Genomic DNA, 20,456 nt, shown 5'->3' on the forward strand with positions numbered 1-20,456 from the left:
TACAGTTTCGTTAATATGGTAAGTAAAGCACTTACAAGTTCAGTCTCCGGGGCATAGGTAGCCCACCGTTGGGGGTTCAAGTCAACCCCAAACACCCAGCGCCAGCAACACAGGGCCGGTCAGGTGCAGAGGTCAAAGAGGAGCCAAAATAACATGGGCGCCTAAGAAGACAGGGGATGCTCCTGTTCTGGTCTGCTGGCATGTAAGTACCCACATCTTTGGGGGGCAGAGAAGAGGGGTTTAGCAGAGCACTGGGGGTGGGGAGCCCAAAGAAGGCACACAAAATACACCCTCAGCGGCACAGTGGCGGCTGGGTGCAGTGGGCAAACAGGGCGTCGGGTTTGCAATAGGATTCAATGGAGGCAACCGGGGGTCACTCAGACATCGCAGGCAAGGCACAGGGGGGCTTCTCAGGCCAGCCACCAACTGGGAAAGGGTGAGGGCCGCCTGCTGGTCACTGCTTCACCGGTGGTCAGTTTCTCACAGGCCTGGGGGCAGCGGGTGCAATGCTTCTCCAGGAGTCTGATATCTTCGTCCCGGGCAGTCGCGGTCAGAGGGTCCTCGGGATTCCCTCTGCAGGTGTCATGGTGGTGGTGCAGAGAGGTCAGCCCAGGGTGGACACGTCCTCGGAGTCACCAGGGGGTCCTCCCTGGATGATGGGGTGACTCCTCCTTGTTGTTCTCATTTTTTCACCGGACTTGCCGCCAAAAGTGGGGACTGTGTCCAGGGGCAGGCATCTCCACTAGCTGGAGTGCCCTGGGGCGCTGTAACACCAGGCTCAGCCTTTAATGTTCACTGCCAGGTGTTACAGTTCCTGCATGGGGAGGTGTGAAGCACCTCCACCCAGGCTTTGTTTCTGACCACAGAGTGCACAAAGGCACTCACCCCATGTGGTCAGAAACTCGTCTGGAAGTGGCAGGCTGGCACAGACCGGTCAGTCACACACTAACAGTAGAGCTGGCATGCAGGGAGCATCTCTAAGATGCCCTCTGTGTGGATTTCTCAATAAATCCCACACTAGAATCAGTGTGGGTTTATTGTGCTGAGACGTTTGATACCAAACTTCTCAGTATTCAGTGTTGCCATTATAGAACTGTGGAGTTTGTTTTTGACAAACTCCCAGACCATATATTCAGTATGGTTACCCTGCACTTACAATGTCTAAGAATTGACTTATACACTGTAGAGGCATAGTGCTCATGCAGCTATGCCCTCACCGGTGGTATAGTGCACCCTGCCTTAGGGCTGTAAGGCCTTGTAGAGGGATGACTTACCTATGCCACAGGCAGTCGGTTGTGGGCATGGCACTCTGAGGGGAGTGCCATGTCGACTTAGTCTTTTTCTCCCCACCAGCACACACAAGCTGTGAGGCAGTGTGCATGTGCTGAGTGAGGGGTGGCATAATAGATGCTGCAGCCCTTAGAGACCTTGCCTGGCCACAGGGACCTTGGTACCAGGGGTACCTTTTACCGGGGACTTAACTGTGTGCTAGGGCTGTGTCAATTGTAGAGGATCCCAGCACACTTTCAATCAAAGCTGGCATCAACAAAAGGCAAAATGTTAGGGGGTAGCCATGCCAACAGTGGCATTTTCCTACACACAACCAGTGTGAATCAGAAGAAATAGCAGCAGTATTCCACCAATCAATGTCAAAGTAATAGGAAAGCCGCCAAACACACTTGAAATGAGTGAATGGGTGGCCGATGGGATGAGTCTGAATACAGTCTGGAAGATGGACACGAATCCAGACCCAACAGCCTTAAAGAAATGGACAATCCCAGCAGTGCTCAAGGCGTTGAAAATTCTGAATTCCAGCTCTCCAAAGTACTTGGTAAAGTTGGTATTTAATAGGGATTGTATATTGGCTGATGATATCGCTATCTGGAGAGCAAACATCTCTCTAGCTGTCAACGCAACTTGTTTTTGAAACAGTAGCACCTTTAGTCTGCTCAGCTTGTCATAATTTACATTAACAGTATCAATGTGAGGCCACATTTCTAATACTTTTATCTCACGTGTGGGGGGGAATAAAACTTGTCCACAACACGTAATGACCTTAGAGACTGAAAATAGCATCAGCAATTCCTGGTCGCATACCGCAACAGCTTTGGTCGCTCAGCATCACATAACTTCCATTAGAAAGTACATTAAATGCTGGTTGAATCAAAGGGACGGGAGTACCCTTCAGAAAACAGGCCAAGTTTGTGATCCCCCGCATTGTAAAGGCCATGAAGGGACACCTGCTTGCAGATCATGAATGACTAACAGTAGTCTCACATTTGCTTCCGCTAAGAAAGACCTCTGTTTTGCCGTTCAGACATTTATAATCAAAAGGGCAACTCCCACTCTTCTTTAATATAGCTATCACCTAGTCTCTCGTACCTGTCCACGGCAAGATGTTTCAGGCATTTCGAAAAACGAAAAGTGGAAATGGGCAGATTAATAATGCCATGTAGGAGCCATATTGTTGAAGGACTCTGCAACTGTGAAAGGCAACTTTTCTAACCTGTCCATATAAAGCATGGTGAAACGTGCTTCCCTTTTAGCCATTGTCTGCTGTTCTCTGGATAAATTAAAAGCAGTAAACAATTCACTACTGTTAATGTATTTCCATGGAATTCGGCCATTGTTCAAAGTCTGTAACGTCCAACCTAGCTGCATGATGGAATGCAACTGACTTTGCCCATGATATAAAAGGGACATGTCTGTCTGAATGATATCTATCGCAGATGACACTATGTTTGTCAGGGAGTAAATCCTGTTGGACAGAGTATTCATGCAATTATCGACAACAGCTAAAGCTTTTCCTAAGTTTTCCTTATCTATTTGCCTTAAACTTGCAGCAGCTTCTATCTGAGAAAGCTTCCAGATCTTGATATACATAGCATATATGAATCTTTTAGAGCGCGGCTTTCTAGGACCTAGCAAAAGTCCTGCAAGTCTACATCTTCAGAAAGAGTGTTAAGATGTTCTTCAACTGTGACTAATGTGTTAGACTGTACCCATTGTTGGCACATTTTACCCATACTGTATGTTGTAACTATACCCGTGTGTTGACCCAAGACAAAGCGAGGATCTGGCCGGCTAATGTTGAAACCCCCTGAGGAATCCAAAAAACATGCCTGATATCCATTGGTGTCTAGTGGCCAAATAAACCACCTGCCAGGACTAGAAAATGAAGAATTATAGGTACCATCCTGAGCCTTTGCATCTAGCTCTTCCTCTATAACATTCAGGAAGAATTGCCAATCATTGAACTTCGCCGGTGTGGTGATACTGGGCGTGTTCATTTCTTTCAATTTTGCTAACCCCACATGTCTGTTAAATGGTGTCATTTAAAAAGATAATTTACACAGGAATCAGGCATGCTCTAAATAAAGCTTCCCTACCCTGTATTTGCCAATCTTGTGTTCCCCACACACTCTTTAAATCAACAGTGTTCTTTCAGTATTCATAACCTTCAACTGAAAGACGGGAAACAGAGGAGTCTGAATAAATCGGCTTTGTATCTATTAGCAAAATTTTCCTAATTTTGGAAGGAGGTAATTTGAAATAATATGACTCAGGATATTTTGTGTCATGCCCAGAAAAATAAGTAAACCTTTCTGAATAACGTTTTGGGCTCCGCAGAGGTGGGGTTGAACAGTGTTCCCACTGTGTGTAATTAAGTAATAGTCTGTGTCTAGTGGCACACTGAGGTGGCACCTACATAGGTGAAGTGATGTCACTTGCAGCGCAGATGGTGCTGTGCCGTACTGACCAATGCCACCTACTGGAGAGCAGGGGTGCTCACGAGAAATCTTACGGATCCAGTCTGATGCCTGGGGAGAATTCAAAGGTAAGGACTCTACGGATAGAAGTCTCTATCAGGTAAGGAAGGTTTGGGCCTTGCAAAAGGTTTATTTTGCCAGATCGAAACAACAGTTAAAAACCTGCACAAACAGGCTGCAATGTCAAGCCAGAGACATATCTAAAGGGTTACTTAAGTAGGGTGCACAATTAGTACTGCAGGCCCAGTAGTAGCATTTACTTTACTGGCCCTGGGAGCATGCAGTACCACTTTACTGCAGACTTTAAAGTAAATTAAATATGCCAGTTGGGGATAAACCATTGTTACCTGGTTTGAAGGAGTGAGCACACAAACGTTAGCACTGCTTAGCAGTGGCAAAGTGCACAGAGTCCTAAGGCCAACAAAAACAAGATTAGAAAATATGGAGGAGAAAGACAAAAAGAATGGGGGAAGATGACCCTAAAGCTGACAGATCTAACACAATGCCTCTAGAACATGGGTACTTGCAAACATTTTCACAGGGGCCGCAGAGTTTGGTCTTTGATGATACCGAGGGCCGCACTGATGGCACCAGGGTGGCAGTCGGGGGTTGGCAGTAAAGTGGGTGTAAGAAACCCTTCTAGTGTCTGAATAGCACAACATGAAACCATAAACTTGGGAATAATCACAGCTTCTCCCCTTAACTAAACTGTGTGATCCTAAGCAAATGTTTTATTTCACTTTCCCTGCTTTTTGTTCATTATCACATATGAGGACCTCACATAACTTCATGATGTGTGCTGCACAAAACCTTTTTGTATTTGATTTAATAAACTATAGTGTTTCTGTATTATTGAAACCTATGCCACCCAAAGAGTGCACATAGCTGACTTGCCTCTTAGCTTACCAAAGGAATTGTTGTCGGGGTGGGGAATGGGGGAGTGAATGTTTCTAAATTCAGGTTAGAAAATTATCACTTTGAAAAAATATATTTCTTCAATGCACTCATATAATCTGGTGTACTAAGGTGACGTTTCTGCATGTTAATGAAATACACTTTTTGAATTTGGAGCAGACTTGATTGTGCTTTTACATTTTTGCTTCAAATATGTCTTTAAAAATGAAGGTGTTTCTGATGTTACAGTGTAAAGAACCCCTCTGTTATCTATTTTCTTTACCTTCAACTCACCTTAAATAAATGCTTGCCTGTTTATTTACATGTTTTTAATGTTAGTGCTGAGTCTAGTTAAGAGCAGCCCAGTGCCGCTGGGCCGCATGCAAAGGTCAGGAGGGCCGCTTGTGGCCCCCGGGCCGTACTATGAGTATCACTGCTCTAGAATAACCTCTGTACTGTTGGTGAACTGGCAAGCCGGGGGTCATCTCAAGGAGCGAGCCATTGCTATTGTTTAAATGGTCCAGGGCCACATATCACCTTCTTGACAAAACCACAAGCCCCATCAGAAGGCATTCCTGGGTTTTTCCAGAAAATCTAGAGAAGCGCATCCAGGTGTGACATCTAATAATTTACAATGGTGCTCATGGCACAAACTACTGAGTATGTAGTATCCACCCTTCCAATTCATGTTGAAGAATTTGGCTCAGTCTTGTCCATCCTGAAACATCTGGGATAAAATAATATGCAGGTCCTAAGGCAGGTAAGGAAAATTCCCAGATGCCATGACCCAAAAAACGTGGCCATAACATTCAAAAATACAAACAGCATTTAATTAGCACAATGATAGACGGACCGTGGGGCGCAAAGGGAGCTGTAATTAATTAAAAAAAAGTGTACTGTGGCCCCTTTGGAGAGTACAACCTGTTGTAGAGCGGACAATGCATGGGAAACACAGGATGAATCAGCTCCAGATCTGGCTTTGTATCTGATAAAGAAAGAGAAGCTGGAGTCAGTTTCCGTGAACACCAACTGCGTGTCCTCTTCATGGAACAGTAGTGTCTGCATGTCGAAGAGCTTTGTTTACTTTTTCTGTGCTTCTTCCTTGCCCCTCAAATTCACCTCCGACTTACCTGATGAGGGTGATCTAAACTGATGTTGTCTTTGTTATTCCGATCGGTACCGACCCATGCTTCTTGTGTTCAACAACAGAGACTGGCTTCCTGCTCTGTGGTTAATTTAGATTGAATGATGGAACACGTTACAGCACCCCGAGACGTCCACGCACACTGTCAAAATAATTTTAAAGAAATAAAATGGTCTTGGTTAAAATACACAAAATTAGGAGACTCCCATCCCTGCACCGAAGGGCATGAAAAAGAGGAAGTGACAGCAGCGTAACAATGGTGGCATCTATGTGCAGTTCTGCGTCTTCATGTCCTGAGGCAGGATGGAATCGTGACAGAGGCCAATAGCATCACCGGCTGTTCAAGAGCTACTGCGAGAGTTTCCAGATCCAGTGTGGCTCCTGGGGAGAATCAAAGGGTGTGGAATCTGCGGTTGGAAGCATCCATCGGAAGAGAACCCCCACATGATATAACTTCAAGGAATAAATTATGAGGACAAACGATTTAATCACAAGAGAAGAAATAAAGATCTTCTTCTATTTTAGAAGGATGACATTTACTGTTCACCTGGCAATTATTTAATGTTTAAAATCTTCTTCAACTTTGTTAGTGCACTCGTGCAATCACTTTCATGCTTAAGATTATAGGTCTGGTTTATAAAGTTATAGGTAGCTATGACTTATTGTTATGGGACTGCTGTTTTACTTATGAAATCCAGGAGTTTGCTGGGAATGGGTCTGGCCTACTACTGGAATACAGGAGAAAGTCAGAAGTACTACCAGAGTAAGTCCACAACAAAACCTCCATGAACTGGGGCCTAAATGTCTAATAAAAGTCAATATGCAGGGAACCTGGATAAGACCCTTGCGTTAGGAGAAGATAAAGGTAGGGCAACGTGAAGGGACTATGTCCACTGAAGTAAATGGTTTTGACAAGTGGAATAATGCTAATTTGAAAAAAAGGAACTGAAAATGCGTACAATTCAGAGACAGAGTAAATGTGTACCGCAAAAGGACATCCATTGAAGGGCTATAGACAGAACCGTGACTGCCAAAAATGCTGACGGCTTCACCATAGTGTGTAACCGCAATGGATACCAAATGTAAAATAATCTCTGGCGAGATCTAAATTTCGCCAGCAATGCTAGTGAAAGTTTAAGGTGTTATGAAGGTGTGCGGCAATAGCTATAGAAACTCAAATGCATCTTTAATTTTCTCCGATGTGCCTATTCCTAAAGTGAAAGGCCAATCAAAAAAATGAAATGTCAGGAAAGGCAAAACGGAAAAACTGCGGTTCAAGTATGTTTACATAAGACCTTGAGCATAGTTTATCCGCCATAATTTATCGGATGTGCATGAGACAATTGTATTTAAACCTGCCGAATGCTACTTACTCAAAAGAAATACAGTCTCTTCCACGAAGTTTCTTTGCTGACAGATCTCGAGGGCCTTTAAGAAAAGAAAGAGTGGAAAAAATATTAATTGAGAATTCCATCTATGTAGCAAAATGACAGTGCCATACAATAAATTGGAATGCTGCGGGGACATTCAATATTTTGTCACAACACTTAAAGGAATGTTTAAAGCAACATCAAAATCAATCCACCGCAAATGATAGTCCTGCACAGGACATATAGTATGTTTTACTTTGGTTCTTTTCTCACACAGATTGCATATGCCGCTGGAAACAAAACGTACTCATAAGCTTACCTCTATGGACCCTATATTTCTGCTGTCCAATCCACCTAGATTAATCCTACACAGCGGGAAAGTAGATCTGGAACAACTAAAACAAACACTTGCTGCACTCGGGAGGTGGCACCAAAGAAAAGTGAACGCACAAATGTTTGCATCTGCTAACAACTGGAGAGATGTCTGAATTATGACTCAAGGAAGGTGTGCAGAGGTCCTGTTTATGGCTGCAGGAATGAGGAATTATGAGTAAATGTAACTTGTAGATCCCTTTTACTGAAATATTTCAGCTGACCTCCACCTCCTTTAAGGGCAGGGGACCATATTTTTTAAACCAAAAATCGGGACGGCCTTTACATAAAGAAGCAGGGCTCCGAAATGACAGTGTTGAGACAGGGCTACACTATAACATGTCGAGACACGATTGTGCTAAGGTGCAGTTTCAGAGACATTGCTACATAGAATTGACAACAATATATCCTGTTCACACATAGTAAATATTGGTGTTTTCCGGTAATCACACAATAAAACAGAGAAAACAAATTCGGTGGTCCCCTTTAAATGTGCATATTTTAACAGTCATGATCTAAGAAATGTTTAGAGACATGATCCAGGGCAAAGGGGAGATGCTGAGCAGGTCATACTCTCCGGATGCACAGTATATGTTGTTTTTTTCCATAAACGGGACACTTGCTTAGCATGCAGAGAAACAGATCTGTGTAAAAATGTCATAACAGTTTGATAGGCAGGGAGGACGTGTTGGGCACATGTCAAGAGGGTCTGCTGCAACCGCTGTGAGAGGGAAAGGGCAGCAGCGGTGCAGGAGGTGGAATGCATTCCTCCATCTCACGCCGCATGCCAGAGGGTCCAGTGGAAATGAAAGCAGGAGCAGCGTCCTACTTTAGTGCTCGTGCCCTTCTAAACACCTTTCCACTGACTGTTTACCTAAAGAATGCGGACTGCTGAGGTAGAGCGGTGTTTTCTTAACTGAACATGCATTCAAAAGAACTGTCTCCAAGGCCGAGGGTCGACGTCCACGAACTGGTGTTTGTTAAATGTTCGACAGGATGCTGAATTCTCAGTTATACATAACCACAACACAAGGGAACACTATCCAGAAAAGGCCACGCCTGTAGCTTTTTCGAATCTGTTTATATCATTCAATAAAATAAAATAAAGCATTTAGATTTCCTGTAATAATGTGTTATTTATTAGCCTAACATGCAACCGTTTGGTCCGTATGCGTCAACAGTCACACCGCGCTTATTTATGAGATAGATACCTTCATGAGCTGGCACAGAGCTTCTTTAGTTCTTCTCCAACCGTGCTTCAACGTTTGATTATCTCTAAATTGGTCACAAACACGGTATTTAGAAGACAGGTCCATGCCCTCATTATACTTTAATCAAATAACCAATAACCCTCTCAGGTAGGGATAGGGAGATAGACCTCCTAAAATATGTGCCTCATATGGCTTGCTTCCATTTTTAACTAATGATTCTCTGGGTAGCACAAGAGCCACAAGACTCCACTGTACCTATTCATCTCTCACTTGTTGATGTGATGGATGTGAGTCTGGAAGCTCTAGTCAAGGTGTCCTGCCAATGATGCCTGTTGTTGTCTCTCTAGTTTATGAAACACCTGGACCCAGAGAAGTTCACAGCCGGAAGGAGAAAAGGGGTGCATTAGGTAATTTGGGGACATGGCACTGTTGATGATTGTGTGACTACAGGGGTATGTCCCTCCCCCATGTTGCATTATGCGGTTCACAAATAGGTAATCAAAATACATTTCATCTACAGTTGGGCGAGTAAACCCTTACAGTGCATATTTATTTGTTGCATGTTGTTTGTTCCTTTTGAGTAGACAAACAGGCATGAAGTAGACCCCAGGGCATCTCACTTGTATTGAAGACTCCACTAGACTGTGTGCTGAAACATGTAAATAAACTAGCAGGATAAAAGGGCCATTACATTTCCTTCTTACCCCCACTTTGGCTTTTAGGTATACCCGAAAAACCATTATTAAAGGAATTCCTTGGCTCAAGGTATTTTTATTCTTTTCGAAGGCACCATCTGTAACACAATCTAAAGCACTTCCTGGAAAACGAGTGAGTTAATCCCGGTGTTTAGGGACCAGGATAAAACCCTATGATGAAGAATGCCACTAATAGAGTGGGGTAAGGTCTAAAAAAAAGGAAACACATTCCAGTTTCAGAAAGCAGGGAACTCCCTTAAGACATCTGTCTTTGAATTCACTCCTGAGTGTGGACTACCCTATTATGTCATGATATCATACAGGAAGAACGTATTTACCATCCAGATAACGTCTCTCTCCTCCCCTCTCCGAAGGACGGTCTAGTGCACACATTCTCAGGTTATTGGAAATTGGAAGGTAGTCAAGCTGCTTTACTCCCACATCCTCACCACCATGCTTAAGAACAAGTCACACTAATCCTCTGTGCCTTAAAGAGGAACCTATGAGCACAATGTAACAAACCACTACGAATGATAGATCAGGTGGTTAGTTTGGGGTCAATACCCTTGACGTCTCTTTCTCATTTATTTGAAATTAAGGCAATGGATTGTCCTCCTTCACTTGTACAACTCCCATGATATGCTACTTTTCATTAAGCTGAAATAAAAAAGTACCTGTTTTTAGAAGGGACTTCTTACTCAAACTTTCACAGAGCTCTTCTGTCAATCATAAGAAGGCCCCAGCTGTAAATGGGTGTTGTTGATACATTTTTGATGCTCCTTAATTTCTACACAAGGTTGACCACACACAGAACAAGACTGAAGAGGATGCTCCCTTTCTATCCACTTAGCTTTTTATAAAAAATTTTTTATTTATCTTAATCTCTCTTCTTTCTATACTGCTCTTGCATGCAATTCTGTACTGGGCCCAAAGTAGTGAATACATGTTTTTGGGCTTTCCTTTGATGAAGCGCTTCCACTATTCATCAGGCACTGGCGAGGATTTCAAATAAGCAAGTGAGCACAAAAAATTAGCTGCGGCTCGGGATCATTGTCTTTTGACAGTGAGCCATCTATGGTAGATTAGAGAGATTGTCACTCGCCCTTGCTTCTGCCTACCAGATGGTGGCATGCTGGGGAACCTGGACTTCCAGATACCACAAAGATGAAGATGATGACTCGTGTACTGCTGTTGCTTGCTTACTGAAGAATGGATGTGACTGTGCGATGCAAGATCTACCGCAGCTGCTTTTGAAAGACGGTGACAAACTGTGTGCCTAAAGTAGACAGGTGCTGCTAAGTCGCTGACATGTCATAAACAGGTTTGTAACACAGCTGAAAGCGATGGTGATGGCTGTTCTATCTTTCCTCCGACCCTTCTGACCAGTCCCTATTTTTCACAATGAATGAAGCAAGGCCTGTGGATTGCAGTACCTAGCAACTGGTATTATCCTCCAATGTCAGAGGAACCTGGTGCCGTCACATAGGTCTACCTTCTCCTCGGATCAATGGAACCCATGTGGCCTGAAGTCACCCTTCGTCTACTTTGCCTTTTACGCAGTTATTACCTTCTTTAAATTAAGGACCCAGTTGACATGTCTTCAGTTTGTCAAAGTGCCATTAGACCAGGGTGCTGATGACTCTCTGTGGAATCATTATCATCATCATAGTGATAACTCTTGAAACGTCAATTTGGTTCAACGGTTGCCACTGTACACTGTAACTACAACCACTGGGAGAGACAGTGAGCACCTCTGAATAGAAACAAACCTATTTAATTCTAGTTAGACTTCAAACATTATGTTGTCACTATCACTAAGCATGATTTCGGACACTCAAGATTATTTGTAACTCACCATAAGCCACCTTCTACTCACTGCCACACACTGTGCATTTTTTTTTATTCTGCTATTTGGCCCTTCTATAGCACTTTGGTGGTTATGTGGTAATTTCCAATCCCAATGAAAATAAAAGTTTGCTCAGGGATCAGGCTTCCGAGTTATATGAAAAATTACCTTATGACATGTTTATCTCAGGATGGGGTGTTTATCATAAGTGGTAACTTCTGCATCTCAACAATTTTCTCCAGCCAGATTTGTACTAGGGAAAAACTGGACGATTTGGCAGAGGAAAGAGTCAAGAAAAATGGTAAAATATGGAAATTGATGGTGTAAACATAAATTCTGCATGTTATGGATCCTGCTTCACTGTAAATCTAAGAACAGGGCTATTTACCACACTGCCTAATCCACCACCCGGCAGGAACATTACTTATTGGATATGGTAAACATTACCATTTTTTCAAACCAGCTCAAAACTGAGGTTTAAATTGTGGATGGTTTCTGGCTCCATCACGGGGATAACTATCCCTGGATTCAAGACGAGAGGAAAGAGTACATTGCATCTTGGAGGTACAAGAACACACCACCTCCTGCAAGCTACAACAATGTTATTCTCGGAAGCAGTAGCCACAATCTGTGTGGAATGATATCTCATCATTTATAGTCTTTACTCACTACAGTTCTAGCAAGGGTAAAATATAAATGCAAAGAAGTTCAGGCTCTGTATAAATTTACCGTAAGAATGATGGATACTGACAGCAATTATGCAGCAAGCAGCCATTACTTTTCAGCTAGTTATTCAATAACCAGTCAGTGTTCCCCATGGAATCAAATGCAGCCTGACAGTTTGACTTCCATTCAAGTTGGTAATAAAGAACTCATGAAATGGATAATATTGCAGTCCAACTCACCAGTATCTGTGATAAATTTAGAAAAGGGGCAGACAGTGGACTGAAGTCGAGAGGCAAAAGTGAGATGTAGAAGATGGAATGATCATCCATTTCAATGTCTACGAGACCCAGACACAAAGCTTATTAGTCAAAGCTTTATGACCTTGCGATCACACTGTGGCATCATAAAATCCACACTAATCGCCTGCTGGAAAAGATGGAAAATGGTGTTCTGATCAGGGGGCCTTGTCAAACGAAGTCCTAGACCCCTTCTTTTATTAACTATGTACACAGATTCTCCATTGGCCGTCCTTCACTTTGTGAAATGCAGAGACAGGGAGAGTGCTCTGAACATTCAGACTATGAAAATGCTGTTTACACCCACTCTTTTATTACAAAGTAAAGTTCTTCAAGAAATTTCTGCTGCACAATATTGAAGGCTTACCTTTCTTGGGAAATTTATCAAGATGTTAAGTCCTTTCCAAGAGAAGTAGTTCCTACCTGCTCATTAGGACTTCTATATCAAATGTTTTCCACATTTGATCCTTCCTAGAGGGGGCAATTTTGTGCTTTCTAGGGTACCTACAACTCGATGCACTACTGTGTTCCAGCAACCACTCGTACTTTATGTAATGACAGGCAATAACAATAAAAAGTCATTTACTTTCAGTAACAACTTATCTGGAAGAGACTCTAGCTAGACACAGATTCCTTACCTCAGAATATAACCAGGCATCAGACTGAATCCAGACGATTTTAAAGCACTACCCATGCATGCTAGTAGGTGGTGTTGTTCGGCTCTGTGTCTGCATTGGCGCTTTATGCTCCTGGTGTGGAAAGTCACAAAAGTAACTATACAGGCTTTACCTTGGCGTACTGACGCAAGTTACTTTTGCGACGTTCCACGGCAGGAGCAAAGAGCAACGATGAGAACTGATCAGGGGTGGGAAAACAATTAAGGTCATGAAAAGGGTGACATTTACACCCTAACTGGTTTGCAGAGAGAGGAGGATCAGTAAGGAATCTCTACCAGATATGGAATTACCAAAGGTAAGTAAATTATTAATCTCAGAGAGACTTCTAGCCACAGATTCATTACCTTAGACTAGATACCCCCTGGAGGTGGGTCTGTGAACCTGATCAGACCAAAAAGTACTGCAGGACTGAACGGGCAAACGGCCCTTCACGGCAGACCTGACTATCCATGCAGTAATGTTTTGTGAGCCTGTGCCATGATGCCCAGGTTGCCGCCTGACAAATATCCAGGAGAGGAACACTGTGCGCTAACATAGTGATCACAGCCTTGGCTGTGGTAGAATGAACCTGCAAGCCTTCAGGGGGCTATTTCTTGGCCAATTCATATCAAATATTACTGCACAGGGGGACCCTATCAAGAGATGGTTCACTTCTGCACATTCTTCCCTTCTTTGGCTCTGACATAGTCCAAGGAGAGTTATTATATGCATATTTTGTAATCTGCATGTTTACCCAAGAGGTTCCTTAGCACTACCTAACAGCTGTTTATTGTTAGCCAACTCTATTGTACTCCTAATATCATTTGTGGGACAGTGAAAGGCTGAGCAGAGCCACTAAGATTCAAATCTATGACAATGGAGGCAAATGCAGATCCCTGGAGCCAGGAGATTGAGCTACATTGTGAGCTGAATTTTCTTAAAACTCAACATGATTGGAATGAGTGGAGAATCCAGTAGCTCCTATTTTAGCTCCAACTGCAAATCAGAGTTTTCAAATGGGATAAGACAGGCCACCTAAGGGCTGTACCCTAAAGCAGATCAATAATTTATTGAAAGATACTACTATGGCACTGGTTTCTGCAGAAACCCATAGTTGTTCTTGTGACTTTTTAATTTCTACAGTAGATACCATTGTACATTTGAGAATACCTTGGATGTTGCGATGCTATCAATTCTGCGTTGAAGTTCTCAAAGCGGAGTAGGGGCAAAATGATTCAGTGTTAGTAGTTTTCTTCAGTATGCATGCGCAGGAACTGCAAAGCCACAGAGCCTGGTGAATCCAATAACAATGTTTCCTTAACATGGCATCTGCTTGCTGGGTACAAGAACAGGGTGCCAATTTCCTTCAAGATAAACAGGACAACCAAGAGACAGTGTATGCACACAACATGAATGCCGCTAAGTTGGTCTTTCCTTGAAATGCTGGAGTGTTGGATTTATGTAAGTACCGTGTCTTGTCCTACTAGTACACAATTGCTTGCTGCTTTTAATTTAGGACACTGCACTTTCCGAAGGGACTGGCATCTTGTCACCTTAGCATTCTCATAAAAGTAATAAAGTGGACTAGCCATTTTGGGCAATAACCAATAGAAAAGGACCTTCAAAATCATGCTTTGGCCAACAGGAACAAAATACGGTGTGGATTTACTAACATGATCTTTCACAGACGGTTACATTCTTTGAAATTGCAGTGTAACTCCGCTATGTGCCTGACGGAGAAATTAAACATATGGAATACAGCAGAGAGAGAGACTGTCTGATATATAAAATGTAACAACCTTCATTTGAAAACTAGATTGACCAAACAATAAAGTAAACGATAGTCTAAAGAGAAAATGTCTGCATTTCGTCTACCATCCGAAACACCTCACAGCAATCAAACAATTGCCAAGAAATGGAAGTGGTTCACGATCTCCGATCTATTAGTTTGTTGGGTGCTTCACAAAAGATCTAAAGTACACAACTATTCTTCATATGGGAGCTTGTTTTCTACAGGATGACATAAAACATTCTTTGAACGGTTCTACATAGGTTTGACCATCACGTCACATGAAAACACTATAGGGTAGTTTGCTGTATCTTTCATTTGAGCACATTAGCACGTATCGAAGTTTAAATAGGTGGTCTCTACTAGAGTCATTATTCTGACCGCCCCCTAAATGCGATATGATGTTTAAAATTCAGTCTGTTAATCTACAATCTCAGACCACACAGGAGAGAAGAGATCAAACTTTTAGGTTCACAGGTTACATCTGATGCATGACCTGACTAGCGCAGTTCAAAGTATAACCATATAGACATATGAGACAAAAATGACTGATGCTTCCTCGCGTTTACCTAACACAAAACTGGTTACACAAAGAGAAATGTAGACTAGGCCTCAAAGAAATGCAAATATATCCAGGCACAACTCAGGAACCCATGCGTGCAAACGGGCTGTGTATTATGCGGCTCTAACTAACGCCAAGTGCTGTCGCAGAAATATCCCAATTTGGGAGACTGATTATGGATCCTCACTGGTGACGTTTCAAGGCGTTGTTCACTTGTATGTTAAGCACACGGCATCTAGAAGAACTATCAACCAATTCAAAATACTGGCCATCCGTGATGAAAAGGGATTGTTTTTTGCTGCATTACGTATGAGAAAGATTAATTCATCAAACTAAAAACATGCTGACCGTTCTGTAAAAGTAATGCATTATTACATTCAAAAAGTATTGATTAGAAGGTCTACTGAAGCCAAAATGGGAGGAAGCAAGATTAGTTTTCCTCTTGGCATAAGTCTCTTCTCGGGAATTAATTATAATAAGTGTATTTTTGGCCTATGTCCACATATTTTACACGACTTCTTTCTCTTGGAAGTATCTGGGCTCAGGGAAAGCTTGCATATTTCAATATGACATGACAATTCATCAGACACAAAATAAATCCTTGGTTAAATGAGAATAAAGTTGATTTTACATGAAAAATGGAGCGCACTTTCGCACTCTACCTTCACCAAAGAGAAGTGTTGTGAAAATGACAGGAAAACACTTGCAATCTAGAATTCACTGCAACACTTGAATTTGAATTTGAGACAGTGTTGGCTCAGAACAGCAACTCTTTCAATAGAACAATACCTAAAACAGCTATTCGATACATCTCCGGGAATATTTCAATAGCAAATAGCACATTCTGAGGCAACTGTTTGAGTATCTGGCCGCGAGCACCTGATTTATTTTGACAAAGGCCTCTACAGGGTGAGGCGAAGACTACCCATTTATTCTTTAGGGCATTTCTCTGGTGGGTTGGAGGCTTTGGACGACTGTTCTTGAAGGCTGAGGACCGCCTCAGGCACCTCTGCTATTTTCTCCTGCTCCACTAAGTTAATGTCAGCTGGCACAGCGAGTGCTTAGATGAAAGCTAGGAAGACTAAAGGAGAGCATGAGAGCTAGGAGTGGAGGAGGGTAGAAGGCTAGTGAACATTTTTACCAGGACTGCTTTCTTTTGGTTCATTGCCTGGCACTAGGCTGGGCCTGCTTGGCAGAAGGGCTTCAGCCATGCGGATCTGCTTGCACCTCTACGACAGCCCTCTTAGCCCACCTGATGGTAGGATGAGTAGTGGTCTGCCCAGAGAAGACTCTTCAATCTCCCCTGTACAAGGAGACTACTACTACTCTCCTGATCAGGCTCAGTGAGTCCTGGGGAAACACCAGTCCCTGTCTGGAGGGCAGGGAAATGAAGATCGGAGGACAGGGGAGGTCAAAGGGTGGAATTCCTTGGGTTTCTTTGTTCTGGGGAAAGTGATGCCGTCTCCACCAGCATCAAGCAGCTGAGGCGACATGTTGGCTACCACCACTGACAAGGTCTATCTGCCCACCTCTAAACTGAGACACAAGTTCTGCTTCCTGAATTAGGGGGAGTAAGGGTCATCAAATTTTATGCAGGGCAGAGACAATGTGACCCTTAGAGGTAGTGGGTGCTTTACTGCCACACCTCTAATCAGGAAGGAAGCAGTGGTACTGTGAGAGGAGACAAAATTATATTTAACATCTGAGATGCCCAACAAAGGGCCTGATTTTAATTTCTGCGGAGGGGTCACTCCGTCACAATGGTGACAGATATCTTGTCCGCCGATATCTAAGTCAGGCCCTAAGTGCTGTTCAGCTACTTTTCAAATAATCAGTGTGTTTAGAAATATTTTGAAAACCAAACAATTTTTATTATCTCAAAATATCGTGCACTTGGTCTGGGCACAATTTTTAATAATACTGAAAACACAGATTAAAGGAAAGAATTATCATGCAAGGGGATGGCAAGGTGGAACAAGCATTTCCAAAGCAATGAGTTTCGCATTTGCTCGAGTTAGAGCTATTAGCATTGTAAACTCCAAACCAGACTTTTCTTGCCTCATAAATAGAAAGAAAATAAACTAGCACGATTGCGCTATGTAAAACCCAGTGCGACCGCGCTGAAATTAAAAAACAAAAAAGGAGCACAATTGTACTATGTAAAATCCAGTGCAATCACGTTACGTGGAAAATAAAAAGATAAAGTATTGCAGAAACCAGGCTGAAAACATGGGGTCTTGTATGTTTTCAGTAGCTGGCCAGTGCACTTGAGGAGGACTAAACACCAGAAAAGGCATGACGTATACATGCCATTCATTAATGAAATCAAGCGGATTTTAAAAGGCAAGCCAAGTGACAGGTGTGACATGGGTGTGGTTAAAAACCCAAAGTGAGATTACATCAGGGACGGAGCGGTTGTGCGGTCGATCCTAAAAAAGAGGCATTTCATTATGTTTTTCTCACAGGAAAAAGGCCACGCTAGTGGTCCATGAAATGAAAGAAGCAAGGGCCATGTCGACCGGAATGGTACAGGGCCTTCCCGAAGGTACACACCTGGGGAACATTGCGTGCTGCTTTCAGCGCTCCCCCAATCTTTGATTATGTCAGAGAATACTACCGTCTTTCCTGTCACAATAAAAATATTAATGTTGATGCTGCAGAAAAGCTCGTTTATTCAGGTAGAGCGGAAAAAAACAAGTCCCGACCATTTTTACAAGTAGTCCTTGGAATTTTCAGTATGTGTCAGAACTCTGAGCTCTGCGGCAAACACTATACCCACACATTTTTAACCAGAAAAAAATCGCCAATTCAATGCTGCTGAAATGTACTGTGGGAAAAACATTCCAATTTTGGTGCGGTAACCACCGAATTATGCATGTTATCCTCGATTTTCCAGGGGCAAAAATAGATTCGGTGTTAATTATCGCAACAGTTAAATTCCGCTGCTGAGGTGTCGCATTTTAATAGCGACGATAATTAAGAGATATCCAAAGCAGATGCCATCATTAATGAGGGTCCAAGGCAATTCTAATCTTCTGAGGGAAGGCTGAACTCAGTTTGTCCTGTACGTGTTGGAAAGGGAACGCAATAAGGCAGCAGTGAGCTACATTGCTTAAACTGTACTTTTGCTGCAGTCCTAAGGCTTTTAGACCAAAATTATGTGTAGTGATGGGTGGGGGGAAAAACAATGTCTCGGCTGTCAGCTTTCTCCATTGCGGACCTTGGTGGCACTGCTGGCCAAAGCGCAAATTCAACAACCTCTCTCTCGCCTTGAAGAGAAGGGTACTCTCAAGCTAGAGCCGAGAGGTTTAAGTGGGTGAACAATGATGCTCGAGGTTTCAAAACCTGTCATCACTTCTAAAGCTGCAAATGAAGATATGCATGAAAAACTTCAGTTATGGGTGGCAAACTCTGGAGGGTATGCAGGTGGTTTATGGTTGGAAGACCCGATTTGGGAAAGCTTGTTTTGATGTTTGCTAAAGCACTGAAATGGACTAACAAAGTTACACTCGAGTTCTTCGAGCTCTCGAATCTGTGTGAGCCCTCCAGTTCTTCCAATAAAGTATATAAAACATTCAGATTAAAGAAAATAACTTAACAGGGAAAACAGTTCATGGAAACATCATTCCTAGTTAGCTTGATATTCTGGGTTCCTGGTAAAATCTAATAGATGGTGCTTTTACCACTTTAACCGCGTTTCAGACAAATGGTTTCTGTGTTTTTTTGTGCAGTTGTTAGAAGCACACTGATAGAAATGGCGTATCAGCTTTCAAAACAACGTATTACCTATGAAACTGTCAACTGAAGAATGTGGTAACAACTCACTAAACTGGGAGGCTCTAATGATCTCAATAAGAAGAAATTACTTACCTATGGTGTTGGAAATTAGATCTCTAGTTCGCAGGTGTGTGCACCCTGTCCAAGTAGGGACCACAATCGTAATCAACATACGTCAGTTAAACTCCCTAATGTAACCTGGGCTAACCCCTTTTAGCTTGGTACACAGTAGTCAGGCTTAACTTACAAGGCAATATGTAAAGTATTTGTGACACATTTATTACAGTAACACAGTCAAAGACAGCACAAAAGACTCCAGACCTGGTTAGAAAAATAGAGAATATTTATCTGAGTAAAACAAGCCCAAAACAACAAAAATCTTTCTGCATAAAACAACAAAACCTAATAAGCAGATCTTGAGATATGCCATTTTATAGATTTAGGTGAAAATAGTGCATAGAAGCGCAAAGCGCCAACTGTGGTTATCTGTTCACGCTTGACCGGGACAAATTCCCAAGTTCAGGCCAACCACAATGAAGTGCGGGCCGGTTACAGGGACCCACTTGGGCCCGCTGAACACAGTACCTTAAATTCTGGTGTGCGGTCTGCACAGCTTTGTGATGTCCAGCGTCAGTACTGAGAGGCTGGGTGATGAGGCTTTGCAGGGCTTGGCGTCGCTATGCACCGGTTCCGATGGCCTGGCAGCTGTGCAGTGAGGCTTTGTGGGTCTTCACGTTACTTCACAGCGGTTCTGATGAAAACCACAGAAGGCAAAGCACCTTAGGCCCATTTCCAGAGGTCTGGGACTGGAGTGGCACCACTTGGCAAGGTAGAATCACAGATGGCAGAGCACAGATGCTGTAGCAGGTGAGTTGCAGCAATCTTTGATATCTCTGAGACTGCAGAAGAACAGGGGGCAAGCCAACAAGTCCTTAGAGATTCTCGGATTCAAGGATGTAGAAAGCAAGTCCAGTCCCTCTCATTGCAGGACAGAAGCAGCAGGCCAACACATCAGAGCACGTAGCAAAGTGGCAGTCCCTCCTACAGCACAGCAAGCAGTAGGCCAACACAGAAATGCAATTGCAGAATGTCAGTCACTCCTGGCAGCACAGCAGCCCGTCTTTCTAGCAGAGTGTCCTTTTGTTCCAGCAGTGATCTGATTTGGTGGAGTTTGGGGTCCAGTATTTATACTTTGGTGCCTGGTTGTGGAAAATGGGAGAAACTTCCAGGCCTACCTTTGGAGTCCACAAGGTCCCTGTCCTGCCCTCCCTGGCTCCAGACACTCTACAGGGGGTTATGCAGCCCTTTAAGTGGGGCAAGGCACAGCCCTATTCAGATGTAAGTGAGGCAGTGCTAAGCTTCGCCACCATCAAACTAGTTAATGGGCCATCAAGGCCCATTAAGTCAC

General features: G+C 43.1%; 1 protein-coding gene across 1 annotated transcript in view; it reads right to left on the reverse strand.

Annotated features, from left to right (window-relative positions):
• The window catches only part of VPS41 (VPS41 subunit of HOPS complex), a 769,622-nt gene that overhangs the window by 136,158 nt on the left and 613,008 nt on the right, over window positions 1-20,456 (reverse strand). Inside the window, exon 23 of the mRNA XM_069215796.1 lies at window positions 7,182-7,236. Coding sequence (XP_069071897.1) covers window positions 7,182-7,236 — 55 coding nt within the window. The remainder of the gene's footprint in view (window positions 1-7,181; window positions 7,237-20,456) is intronic.

The sequence above is a fragment of the Pleurodeles waltl genome, chromosome 2_1 (genome assembly GCF_031143425.1).
Source record: "Pleurodeles waltl isolate 20211129_DDA chromosome 2_1, aPleWal1.hap1.20221129, whole genome shotgun sequence".
Taxonomy (NCBI): domain Eukaryota; kingdom Metazoa; phylum Chordata; class Amphibia; order Caudata; family Salamandridae; genus Pleurodeles; species Pleurodeles waltl.